Raw genomic sequence first — 12,998 nt, forward strand, 5'->3', positions numbered from 1 at the left:
ACCTCGCGCAGCCTTCCCGCTGCGCCCCTCAGGCGTCGGCTCGTGCGCGGCCCGCGCTGCGAGAACGTAGTTTGGGTGCCGGCCATTTTCCCGGAGGGCATCCACGACCTACCCCTCGTCCCAGGCGTGCGCTGGCCGAGGTGAGTGCCCTCGCCTTCCCGAGGCCGGGCTTGGGGACCCTTCCCAGGGCGAGGGGTTCCGCGGGTTTCGCTCCCCAAGACCTCTCCTGCGTGCGGGGCGGGGCGCAGGTGTGAGCAGGCCCTTCGCTGTGCTCAGCCCCTGTCCTCGGTCCTGCACGTCGGGCCGCGCTGACCCCGGCTGCAGACCGGAAGCGGGCAGCCTGGGGTGGCGCGAGGGCGGCGCGGTGACCAGGCCCGGGACTGCGGACAGCCCGGGTCTGGCTCAGCTCCTGCCTCGGGGACCGCGCAGACTCTACCGGGACCTGAAACTCAGCTTCGTTAACCTCAGTCTCGGTGACTCTCAGCCAAAGAAATTCAGGAATAGGAACGAGGGTTCCTCAGATGCCTCCTGCACCCCTATTTATACATAGTTTGGGGGATGAAAAAACCCAAGCGCGGAGAGAGAGACAGACTCGGATGGCCGCGCAGACAGTGGAGTGGCCGCTAGTGAGTGGTAACCCGCTGATAGAAAGAGACGGGCTGGGCTGCTCTTGGGGAAAGAGGCTTAGGAAATAGAGTTAGAACGCCGTGAACTAGCTTCTGGATGCTGATGAGGATGAAATGATAGGCCTCGAGACTATCAGCCCATTTGACGTGCTGTGAGATACAAGCGTGTAATATTTCCTCCCGTTGACCTGGCAAGTACAGAATTTCTAGGGAAGGAGAGCCCTAGCCCTGCTGTGGAAGGAGGAAGGAAGGCCAGGAAGGTGGCTGAGGAGGTGACCCGCTGCGCGCAGCGGGTCAAGAGCCTGGCTTGAGGCTTTGTTCAGAACAGCAGCCTACTTCTCAGGCCTGTTTGTCATTCTGTACAACTAGGGACTCCGACCCACTGGGGACCAGAAACACCAGGGCGTCCTGGGGCCTGGCAGGGGGCGTAAATGGGTGAGCTGGGTGGAGCAGAGCGGTGGGGACTGGGGAGGCCTGGGGCTGCAGGGGAAGGCGTGCCCACTGTGGGCATTGCAGTGAAAGCTGAAACCAGAGTGTGTCTAAGCCCTCCGCCGAGGAGGCTTAAGATGAGGTGGCCCTGAGTCTGCCAGGACACAGCTGACCTATCCCAGGTCACCAGGTCGTGGCACTCCTGCATAGCACACTCAGGGTGGAATCCCGCCCCTGTGCTCCAGACCAGAGCTCCCACCAGCTCTGTTTCAGCCACGGTGCGTCAGGCCAGCTTTCTTGAAACCCCCACCAGTCCCTACCTCCTGCTTTGCACCTGCCCTTCCCTCTGCCTCAAGCTGCCCTGGCAGGGCCTCCCCTCCCCGCCTGCCTACCTCCCTCACTGTGGTTTTGCTCTCCTAGATCTTGGGGGTCCCTGAGGAGGTGAGCGTGCCTGACAGCCCAGGGCCCAGCCCACGGGATCTTCTGTGCCAGGACTGACAGCAGACCCTCCTCCCGGCAGGACTCAGAGAAGAACATCCATCTCCCAGGAACATGGCAGGTGACTGTTCCCTCTGGGGGCGTGACACTCTCTTCCGTTCACATTTTCATTGGAAATTGAAGACATTGCTCTAAAAACTCCAGGCCACACTGCAGTGGCTCAAACCTGTTTTCTTTATAGTGTGGACTGCTATATGGCATTATCGTGTTTTATATTTTCCTCTTTGTCTGACGGGCCACTTCAGCCCCACCAAGCTGTCAGTTTCTGGAACGTAAGGGCCATGTTTATCCTGCCTCTGCTCCGCCTCCAGTCTCGGGGCGAGAGTGGGTGCTGGATAAATAGATTCGGAGTGAATGAGACCCCAAGAGTAACCATGGTTCACAATTCAGCACAATTCTCTCTCTCTCTCACACACACACACAAATACAAACGCACACACACCAATTCTGCAGTATCTTTTTTCTCTGAAGATAGCATGAAAATCCTCTCGTTTCAGAGCATAAAACTCCAGCGTAGTTTACACGTGATCGTGTAGGTTAGGGTTTCTCAGCCTCGGCACTACTGACACATGGGGCCTGTCCTGTGCTTTCTAGGAGGTTTACAGCTGCCTGGGGCTCTGGCTCCCGCCTCCCGCAGCCCCTTCCAGAGGACAGCGGCTCCAGGAATTGTACCATGTCTCCCCGGGGGCACCCTCAGCCCAGTAGAGGCCTTTTACTGGACGTTTCAGTTGTCTCCTTTTTCCTATTATGCCCTAATAGCCTCTTTTATAATCAGAGTCTGAGAAATTAAAACATTTTTTTTAGGGCTGCACCCGCAGCATATGGAAGGTCCCAGGCAAGGGGTCGAATTGTAGCTGCAGCTGCCACCTACACCACAGCCACAGCCAGAGCCACGCGGGATCCAAGCCACATCTGTGACAGCCACTGCAGCTCATGGCAATGCCAGATCCCTGACCCACTGAAGGCAAGGGACTGAACCCACATCCTCATGGGTACTAGTCGGATTCATTTCTGCTGAGCCACAATGAGGACTCCCTAAAATAAAAACGTTAATCATTAAACTAACTTGTGGGATCCACCTTTGCACCCAGCTGAATGCCACAAGCTGTTTGCCTCAAACTAACATCTATATTTTCTCCAAGGGCCTCAATGGAACAGTTTAAACCAAGAGTTTAAACATTTTGGTGTTCGGTGGTCCCAAGGAAAATTTCAGCAAAGCCCCACAGCTGCCTCTGAGAAGACTCTTGTGAACAAGGGAAAGGATTCAGAGGCTATTGGGGTCCTGGTGACACAGCCCTGACCTGTAAGACCTGGGCTTCTTAGAGCCTCTAGTTGTCAGCCTCGCCCCCGGCACCAGACTCCATGCAGGCCCCCCCTGCCCCGAGAGACCAGAGCTGCCGTCTTTCACGTCCGTTTAAGTGTCAGATCTGCAGGAGCCGCGGGCAGTGGCTGAGGCCTGGCCCTGGAGGGTCAGCACACACCAGCCCAGGGTCTCCTGTGATATGAGGCAACACGGCCGACACCCCTCAAAGAGAACGGCCCGAACAGAGGGGGGGCTCTCACGGGGCTCAGTCACGCTCTTCCTGAGCAGTCGTAGCGGGGCCCGGGATGTGGGGGTGTGTGTGTGTGTGTGTGTGTGTGCGCGTGTGCGTGCGTGCACGTGCATTAATAAACTGTAGCTGCGTTTGGAAATGCTCATTACTTGGCACCTATCCCCCCTTCACAAAGGTTGGTGTTGCTCAGCTTCAACCACCGCGATGCCCCCTTCGCCCTTGTTGAAGGTTTGACCCCGAGGAGTTGGGCTCCTCGAGCAGTGCTGTCTCGTCCGGATTTAGGTAAGAAGGTGCTGATCGTCTACGCGCACCAAGAGCCCCGGTCTTTCAACGGGTCCTTGAAGGACGTGGCCGTGGCCGAGCTGAGCCGGCAGGGCTGCAGGGTCACCGTTTCGGACCTCTATGCCATGGGCTTTGAGCCGAGTGCCACGAGGAAGGATGTCACTGGTGCGTTGTGTGTTGTTTTTCTGTCTTTTGTGCTTTTCCGATGGGGGCGTAGCTTACGTAAGAGTCTGCTCACGTCCCGTGTCCGGCGTCAGACCTGGGTGTTTGGCTGCACTCGGAATATGACCCCAGGTCCAGTCAGCATGTGCGCCAGGTACGGTTTTGTTCTCTCCTGATGAGAACTGTCAAGATCCACTCTTTCAAATACTCAGTAGTCTTAGCTCTAGTCACCCTGCTGTGGGCGGCATCCCTGTGACATTCATTTTAGACCTGGAGGTTGGTCTTCTGACCCCCTCCCCAGTATCGCCCACCCCCTGGCCTCCTCCCTCAGGCGCCCACCAACCTGGTTTCTGTTTTCAGAAGCTCAGTTACTTTTTAATTTTGTTTTGGGAGGGCTGTGTTTTGTTGTTTAAGATTTCACCTCTAAGTGCAATATAGTTCTTGGAGTTCCCGTCGTGGCTCAGTGGTTAACGAATCCAACTAGGAACCATAAGGTTGTGGGTTCGATCCCTGGCCTTGCTCAGTGGGTTAGGATCCGGCATTGCCGTGAGCTGTGGTGTAGGTCGCAGATGCGGCTCAGATCTTGCGTTGGTGTGTCTCTGGTGTAGGCCGGTGGCTACAGCTCCAATTAGAAAAGGCAAAATAGACCAAAAAAAAAAAAAAAATCTAGATACGGTTTTTGTCTTCCTCGGCCTGACCTCTTTCTTTCTTTTTTTTTTTTTTTTTTAGGGCCGCACCAGCAGCATATGGAGGTTCCTAGGCTAGGGGTCGAACCGGAGCTGCGGGGATCTGTCATTGCTGTAGCTGTGGTGTAGGCCGGCAGCTGCAGCTCCAATCGGACCCCTGGCCTGGGAACTGCTGTATGGCACAGATGGGGCCCTAAAAAGAAAAGTAAGTAATTAAGTAAATTAGTTAATTAATTTAAAGTGTTTTTTTCCAGCTTTGTTGAGATCTTATTGACAAATAAAGATGGTATATATTTAAGGTGAACATGATATTTTGAAGGCTTTTTTTTTTTTAGCTGCACCCGTGGCTTGTGGAGGTTCCCAGGCGAGTGACTGAATCCAAGCCATAGTTGTGACTGATGCCACAGCTGCAGCAATGGGGGACCCTTACCCACTGCACTCCATCGGGGACTCCTGAAGGCATTTTTTCATGTTCTTTTCTTTGAAAAGCTAAATACTTTTGGCTTTTTGTTTATATTAATAGTTTATATTTGTAATATTTATGTTGCTGTTTTAATCAGATACTTTCTATGCATTATCTGAACACATTCCTTGCTCATTTAGAAAAATAGAAATTAGGTCTTTTTCTTATTGACTTTAAAGAGCTGTTTATGTATTTTAACATTAGCCTAGAATGTGGGATGTGCATTGTAAGTACACTTTTACCTAATTTTTTTTTAGTTTTGATTTTACATCTGGTGGCTTTCTTCATGCAGAATTTTGTTTCCTTTCACTTTGTTGGCTTTTGATCAGAGATCCAAAAGTTTGGCCTCCAGATTTCATGTCATATAATCTCTAAGCTTATTATTATTAGTATTATTATTAGTATTATTATTAGTATTATTTTTGTATTTTCTAGGGCCGCACCTGCGGCATATGGAGTTTCCCAGGCTAGGGGTCTAATCAGAGCTGTAGCCACCGGCCTACACCAGAGACACATCAACGCAAGATCTGAGCCACGTCTGCAACCTACACCACAGCTCACGGCAACACCGGATCCTTAACCCACCGAGCGAGGCCAGGGACTGAACCCGCAACCTCCTGGTTCCTAGTTGGATTCGTTAACCACTGAGCCACGACAGGAACTCCTCTAGGCTTATTTTTTGAAGGTGGTGTAGTTTCTTTTTCTATCTTTTGGGCCACATCCGTGACACGCTGAAGTTCCTGGGCCAGGGATCGAACCTGCACCACAGTAGTGACCCGAGCACAGCAATAGTACCTTCTGGTCCTTGACAGGTTCTGCTTTTTAAATGTAAACACTTTATTCAGAATTTTTATTTTATGAAAGTGTAGTTGATTTATAATATTGTGCCAGTTTCTGCTCAGCATGGATTTGGTTCAGCAGGTTAAGGATCTGTTTTTTTCCAAGGACCCCCCCAGATCTCGCAACACTGTTACCTGATCCCGCTGTTTATCTCCATTTCCTCACTTTTTTTTTTTTTTTAAGGCCGCTTCCGCGGCACATGGAAGTTCCCAGTCTCGGGGTCAAATTGTAGCTGGAGCTGCCGGCCTACACCACAGCCACAGCCACACCAGATCCAAGCCGTATCTGCAACCTACACCACAGCTCACAGCACTGCTGGATCCTTAACCCACTGAACAGGGCCAGGGATCGAACCTGCGTCCTCATGGATGCTAGTCAGGTTCGTTCCCACCGAGCCACGACGGCAGCTCCTCCCACACGATTTTATTCTCTCCCACACATTGCATTCTGGTTTTGTTTTCTTACCCCTGACTCAGTACCACGTGGCTTAATTATTTCGGCAGATTATTTACTGTTTGAGTCAGGTCACGCTCACTCGTCTATTTTTTTACTTTGCCGACCTCCTCTCACTCTGCTTCTCCGTAGCATCTTTTCAGTTAGCTCCCCAGAGCCAAAGCAGTGCGGATCTTTGTACTGAGCCCGTTAGGTTCACAGAGGGATGGGCACGGGTCCTCCCTGGCTCGCTTTCCCTCCCGCCCCGGCAGGTCTGCTTGCCAGTTTTCTTCTTTGTTTTGTCGTCTTTTTTTAGGGCGGCATCGGAGGCATGTGGAGGTTCCCAGGCTAGGGGTCCAATCAGAGTTGTAGCCCCTGGCCTGCACCACGGCCACAGCAAGGCCAGATCTGAGCCGCGTGTGCGACCTACACCACAGCTGATGGCGAGGTCAGATCCTTAACCCACTGAGTGAGGCCAGGGATCAAACCCGCGTCCATGGATAGCAGTCGGGTTCAGTAACCGCTGAGCCACAATGGGAGCTCCCCATGCACATTCTCCCATCAGTTTACCATCATCAGGCGTGCCCAGTGTCAGCTGTGGACACTACGTGGCGGCTGGTGGCCTGCCTGAGACACAGGCCCCTGCTCAGGCCCATGGTCAGCATAGTGCCTTCTGCACAGAAGGGAGCCAGGGGGCACTTCTGAATGCAAATAAGACAGGAGGAAGCAGAGGCCCAGGGGTTCTGGTCTGGGCCTGTGGATGGGCTGGGCCCGCTGCTGGCAGGGCCACCCCTGGGCCTCTTCGTCCCTCTGCTGCCACGAGGGCCCCGTGGCCAGAGCTGGGCCTGTGCCTCGGCCTCCTCTCTGCTCGGAGGGGATCGCCCTGCCCACAGGTGGCAGGAAGAGGCGAAGGTGACGAATGTGCAGCAGAGAGAGGCGGGGGGTCTCTGGACCCCGGTTGCCTGTTACTAACTCTGAGCAGTGCCTTCAGGGGAACATTCCTGGGAACAGAAGCCCCTGAGGGTGGAGGGCAGACCACCTGCCTTTGAGTCCAGTGGCCATGGGCTGAGCTGCAGGGTCCAGCAGACACCCCACCCCTGCTGCCGCCTGCACCCCCCCCCCCCGGGGAGGCCTGGGGCCACAGGGAGCCTCTCCCGACCCAGATCCAAGCGCGTCTTAGGTATTCGGGAGGGTCCCCTGTGTGCAGGAAATGCTTAGTCGCATCGAGGGTCTCACAAGACCCAGCCCATCGCTGCAGCCCCATCACCTGCAGGCCTTCTGGCCCTCACCCCAGCTCCTCAGCTGTGCTCACAGTGGCCGTTTTCTGGGCGGACCAGGTTGTCCTCTCGGTGACTTCTGCCTGGAAGGACCCCTACCCTGTTCCAGTTCTCTGGGCTCGCTGGAGAACTCCTGCTCCATCGTCAGAACCCTGTGCCTGGAGGCAGCCTCAGGTTGCATTGGTGACCACGCCCACCTCCCACCCCCATTGTGCAGAGCTGGTCATTGTCCCCGTTACACAGGCAGAGAGACACCACCTGTGACTGGGCTGCGGGGTGTGCGGCCTCACTGGCCATGACGTGACCCTGAGCTTGCTGACGGGTCGTGTTGTGTGTCATCACGTGTTTCTCCGCATCTCCTCCTGACTTCGAGTCTCGTAGGGTGAGGACAGTGGCTATACCTGTCTCTGTCCCCAGTCTGACCCCAGGGCCCAGCACCTGGTCGGGTCTCAGTGCACGTCTGATGACTGGCTGGGGCCGTGGGGGGTCCAGGTAACAGTGACACTGGTGGGATTGGCTGGCGGGGCCACAGACACCCCCTGAGCAAGGACCTTTGTCCTGTCCCTGCAGGCGCCCTCTCCAACCCCAGCTTCTTCAATTACGGGGTGGAGTCCCATGAGGCCTACAGGAGGAAGGCTCTGAGCAGCGACATCGTCGAGGAGCAGAAGAAGCTTCAGGAGGCTGATCTGGTGATATTCCAGGTGGGTCTTCCCTCTGCTTCTGTCCTGCTGGGTCGGAGGCCTCTGCGCAGCCCCAGTCCCCATCCTGAGCTCCACCCCTGGCAGGGGCCTTGCTGTTCCCAGCGCGTCTGCACATGTCCCCATGTCCTGGGGTCAGGAGAGCCAGGACCGTCCAGGGCCTGAGCCTCAGGCAAGCAGCCAGGATGTCCCTGGAGCCTGCGGGCCCGAGACGTCTGGTCGTGCCGAGCGTGTGGGCCTCCTCCCGGGCCTGTGCGCCAAGGCCCCCCTTCTGCCCACGCCCTCGTCACCAGCCCCTCCCAGCCGCCAGGGCTCGGATGTGGTCACAGAGGGGACTTTCTTCTGTCCCCCTCGGGGCCTGGACCTGAGCACCCTGTGCCTTACCCCCTTCACGCTGGGAGGAGCGCATGACCCCAGCAGCATCTGGCCCTGGGCCGAGCAGACCCACACGCGGGGCTCGCACCGCGTCTCCCCCGGAGCCCTCCTGCCCCCACCTGGAGAACACAAGCAGGGCCTGTTGTTTCTCCGAGGGTCTCTTTGCCCACCTCCCCCCCCTCCGCGCTCCTCCTCCTTCAGATGCTCTGCCCGGGGGCCTGCGTGTAAGCTGATTGCTTCCCTCAGCACGGATGCCAGTGTCCTGTCGTAGGACTGCTGCCGCCGTGCTCCTAGCTCAGCACTCGCCGGGCTCACCCTGCTCCGGGCGCTGGGCTGTGTCCCCGCGTCCCCACCACGGTGCCCTGAGCTATTGCAGGTCAGGGAGAGGAGGCACAGAGAGGTTCAGGAACTGGTGGGCCTCCCACAGCAGGAGGCTGCGGAGCTGCGATTTCAGCGCCGCATCCTGAGTTAGATCTGTCGGGAAAGCACGTGAAACGTGGGCTTCCTTCCGCCCTCAGGAGCAGAGGGTCGCCTGTGTGCCTGTCCTTTCCTTGGTGATGGCGTAGGGCGTGGTGTTAGGGCTTCTGTGGGAGCAGACTGGGCTCAGGGGTCAGGTGTCTCAGGACCGACCTCAGCCACTCCCAGATGCCGCCTCGCGCCCCCGCCGGGGAGAGGGGAGAGCGCATCCCCACCCCTGCCCTCTGGCCGCTGGATTCAGGGTCTCGGGGTCCAGCAGAGCTTACGGAACTGGCGTTCGGGGCCAGTCCCTGGGATGCGCAGCCGCCTATGACAGTGACCAGTCAGCTCTGTCTGCCCAGCCCTGGTCCCCCCGGCACCCTGCCCTGTCTCAGGGAAAGGGAGCAGCGTTCCCACTCGTGCCGCCCCCTTCTCGGTGACCCCTGCCTGCCGGGCCTGGGGAGGAGCAGCAGCGACCCCAGCCCCTGCCCGGTGTCCCGCCCGCAGTTCCCGCTCTACTGGTTCAGCGTGCCGGCCATCCTGAAGGGCTGGATGGACAGGGTGCTGTGCCAGGGCTTCGCCTTCGACTTCCCGGGCTTCTACGACGACGGCTTCCTCAAGGTAGCACCGGGAGGCTCCGTGTGGATGGGGGGCTCTCGGCAGGTCCCTTCGGTGTCCTTTTCTGACCAAGGGCTGCTGGAGCACCAGCTGTGTGCAGGCCCCGCTGCTCGCGCGGTCAGAGGGCATCGTTCCCGAGGTGGGGACATCCCAGGGCCCTTGGCCTCCTTCATCCAGAGAGACTGGGAAAGAGGCTGGCGGGAACACTCGGGCAAGGCTCCATCCAGGCCCCCATGCATGGGGAGGGAGCCAAGGTGGCTGCCTGCGGGGGAGGCCCAGCTGGGTCCTTATACAGGGGGAGGCTAGCGGTCAGGTCCAGAGTTTGGCCCACCGCTTTGGTGCAGCTGCGCCAGGTCCATGGATGGTACCCGCCTTTGGCTCCCGATTCTTCGTTCAGGAAGGTTGGTTTAGGTTTTCTGGGCCCTGTTGTCCATAATTGGCCCCAAGTGTACACGCAGGCAGTTCTTTTCAGTCCGTTACAGTTTCTTTGCATTTTCTGCATTTGCTGCGTGTACCACTGCAGGTCACAGCCTGCCTCAGGGTCAGCGGCCTTTCCTCCGGGGGGGTTGCAGAGTCTGCATCCGAAGGCGGGCACACCAGGGGGCTGGGTGGGGGTGGGGGCAGTGACCTGGCCTCTGGGGGCCCCTGCTCCGCAGTGCAGCCTCAGGCCTGGCTGGGTGCCAGCTCACCTCCGAGGGTCACATACCTGCCTTGCAAACATGTTAACGTGACACCCCATTCAGGGTGGCGATTGCCTGGGACCTAAGGGTGCACAGCACGTGGGAGCCCTGGGCTTCCCATTAAAACGGGACAGTGTACGTTCCCACTCCAAAGGCCTCAGCAAACAGGTGCGTGTAGGATGACCCATGAGGTCCACCTGGGGCCACAAACTGATGCTGCCCTTTGCTGAGTGGTCCCCTGAGCCGGGCACCACTGGCGGCAGCGTTCCCCCACAGCCGCCCCAGCTCTGGCCTCCGTGCCCTCCCCCCATCCCTGAGTCTGCTCCCTGCCCAGCCCCAGGGCCTGTCAGCTCTGTGTCCGCACGGTCCCTCCGCTCTGTCCCCTTCTCCTCCCTGAGCACGGAGCTGTCACCTGCAGCTGTCTGCACGGAGACGGCAGTGTATCAGTTCCTCCCTGGGAGCTGCCCCAGGGGTTCCCCCCACGTGCTGGCATCACAGACCCTTCCCAGCCTGCTCCCATGGCGTCCAGTGCACTGCCGTCCCCTCCGCAGGGTAAACTGGCCGTCCTGTCCTTCACCACGGGCGGCACTGCCGAGATGTACTCGAAAACTGGAGTCCGTGGAGATTTTCGCTATTTCCTCTGGCCCCTCCAGGTACGTCCCACCCTCCTGCCCCCGCAGCGTGGCCAGGTGCAGCGCGACCTGTGCCGAGGCCTGAAAGCTGGGCCAGGGATTGAACCCATGCCACAGCAGTGACCTGAGCCTCAGCAGTGACAATGTCGGATCCTTAACCCCCTGAACCAGCAGGGAACTCCCCTACTGTCTTTTTAACGTTACTCAGCAGCACTGAACAGGCTGGCCGATGGGGAAAAGACATATTGTGAGAGCCTGTGAGATGTTTGGGCAGAGGCCAAGCCGGGCCTGGTTGGTGGGCGCCTACCCCAGGGTAAACAGAACCCCAAGGTGGCCCTGTGTGTGTGTGTGTGTGTGTGTGTGTGTGTAACGTGCTCAGAAGGGGTAGAGCCGGCCCCATCTGGCTGTGCTTCCTGAAGGCAGCGTCGCCCTGGAACCCTGGCAAGAGGGCCCTGGCCTGCATCCGACAGCCTCATGCCCACTGTAAGCCATGGGCCTGTGGAGCCTGGCGCTGGGCCCCCTCCCCAGAGCCCACCCCCCACCCCAAGAGCCCAGGACTCAGCTCCTGTGGGCTCTTCAGGAGGCTGCAAGCTGCCTGAGTGCCCCCTGGGCCTGGGGGCAGCGAGGCCGGCTGTCTGCGGAGGGAGGAAGGGGGCCGGGCATCCCCAGGGAAGCACAGAGCCGCGGCAGGGAGCAGGGACAGCTCTGGGCCATCCGGTCCCATCAGGAGCTCCCGGGGACCCAGAAACCTCCGTGGGAACTGTGCTTCCAGGTTGTCGGGAGGGCTATGTGTCCAACAGGAAGGAGATCTCGTCGGTAGTGGGTTTGAGCCTGAAGAACACGGACCGTGGCAGGCCCTGCCACCGCCCACCCCATGGGGCAGGTGCCCGGGTGTGGGTCTAGGGAAGGCAGAGGCAGGACAGTGAGTTTCTAGACAAAAGTCTCTGAAAGGAAGCAGGGAAGTGGTCGCCTCTAGTGACACTCGACCGCAGAAAATGGTCATTTACAATGTCCTCTCTGGGGGCGGGGGCGGGGGGTGCTCTGAGGTGCCCTTGGCCAGGCCGCAGTCTTCTTGCTAAAAAATTTTCACCTCTTTTTCGGTTTGCATGAGTACTTACCATGGGAACTCCTGAGACTCGAAATTTTCATCAACACAGAAATTCAGTTCTCCTAATCCCCCTTTAAAAGTAATCACTTTCAATTATTTGGTGAGGGGTTTCCCTTTGTGGCTCAGTAGAAATGAATCCTGCTAGTATCTGTGAGGACTCAGGTTCAATCCCTGGCCTTGCTCAATGGGCTAAGGATCCAGCGTTGCTGTGGCTGTGGTGGAGACCAGCATCTGATTCAACCCCTAGCCTGGGAACTTCCGTATGCCACGGGTGCAGCCCTAAAAAACCAAAACAAAACCAAAAGATTTGAGGAATTTCCTTACAGCCCATCTATTTTCTTAAATATCTGCTTTTATGCTTAGGTTTATCCTATTTATTTTTTTACATACACCACAAATACTGCTTCAGATTTCTTGTTATTGGTTCTACTTAACGCATGTCTTAAACGGCCTTCCATGGTTAATTTCATTCTAGAATATTCCATTGTAGGACATGCCATAATTTGCCTATTCAGGCAAAAAACCATGAAATCAGTGTCTGACTCAGAGGCAGAGATGACACCCTCATCTCCGTTATCAGAGGGGAATTTGTTGCCTCGTCGCTGCCCAGCACCCTGTGCCTCCCATGACCTCTGGTTCCGGGGCAGGATGTTTTTGGGTCACTCCGTGCAGGAAAGGTGGTGTATGGTTTCCTGGAGGCGTGTCTGCCCCCCTCCCCTCTGGTGGTTTCAGGGACGCTGTGCGTGCGCAGGGCGCCTTCTCACCAGCTGTCCCTTCCCTGTGGCTGCAGCACGGTACCCTGCACTTCTGTGGGTTCAAGGTCCTGGCCCCTCAGGTCAGTTTTGGTCCTGAATATGCATCAGAGGAAGAGCGGAGGGGGATGGTGGCCGCCTGGGCGCAGAGGCTGAAGACCATCTGGGAGGAGGAGCCCATCGACTGCTCGCCCCCCTGGTACTTCGGGCCGTGACCCCCGCGCCCCGACACGCGGTCAGCCACGCCGGGAGGTGACAGCAGCTGGATCAGGGCTCGTGCTCAGAATGGTCTGGCCGTCCAGCCTTTATTGAAAGACCACCTCCTGGGGCGCCGGCATCTCTGCTGAAGCCTCTTCCTCCCCTTCAGCATCTAAGTCCCAGCTCCTCACTCATTGTCTTCCAAGATAATAAAGCAAGAGCCACAGGTTCCA

At 57.4% G+C, this 12,998-nt stretch overlaps 1 protein-coding gene across 6 annotated transcripts; it reads left to right on the top strand.

The window, feature by feature from the left end:
- Positions 1-68: 68 nt before the first annotated feature.
- On the top strand, positions 69-12,998 carry NQO2 (N-ribosyldihydronicotinamide:quinone dehydrogenase 2). Of its 6 annotated transcripts, none has more exons than XM_021100118.2 (7): positions 69-140; positions 1,476-1,614; positions 3,389-3,553; positions 7,819-7,949; positions 9,285-9,398; positions 10,627-10,728; positions 12,548-12,998. In XM_021100118.2, the coding sequence occupies exons 2-7, from the start codon at positions 1,608-1,610 to the stop codon at positions 12,665-12,667; spliced, it is 639 nt and encodes a 212-aa protein (XP_020955777.1). In that variant the 5' UTR covers positions 69-140; positions 1,476-1,607; the 3' UTR covers positions 12,668-12,998. The 6 variants fall into 6 exon arrangements, 3 of the variants coding, with proteins under 3 accessions (XP_020955777.1, XP_020955773.1, XP_084823431.1); XM_021100114.2 differs by having other exon boundaries at positions 12,606-12,998; XR_014809484.1 differs by having other exon boundaries at positions 3,282-3,553; positions 9,285-10,728; positions 12,606-12,998.

This window comes from Sus scrofa, chromosome 7 (genome assembly GCF_054392235.1).
Source record: "Sus scrofa isolate SSC_HxYL_T2T_F1_AM1 chromosome 7, Sscrofa_HxYL_maternal_Yorkshire_Landrace_v2.0, whole genome shotgun sequence".
NCBI lineage: Eukaryota > Metazoa > Chordata > Mammalia > Artiodactyla > Suidae > Sus > Sus scrofa.

Bases quoted from the DNA above. Each gene is read 5' to 3' on its own strand.
- NQO2 (XM_021100114.2), top strand. The intron at 9,399-10,626 runs GTAGCACCGGGA...TCCCCTCCGCAG, and splicing joins ACGACGACGGCTTCCTCAAG to GGTAAACTGGCCGTCCTGTC. The intron at 10,729-12,605 runs GTACGTCCCACC...CTGTGGCTGCAG, and splicing joins ATTTCCTCTGGCCCCTCCAG to CACGGTACCCTGCACTTCTG.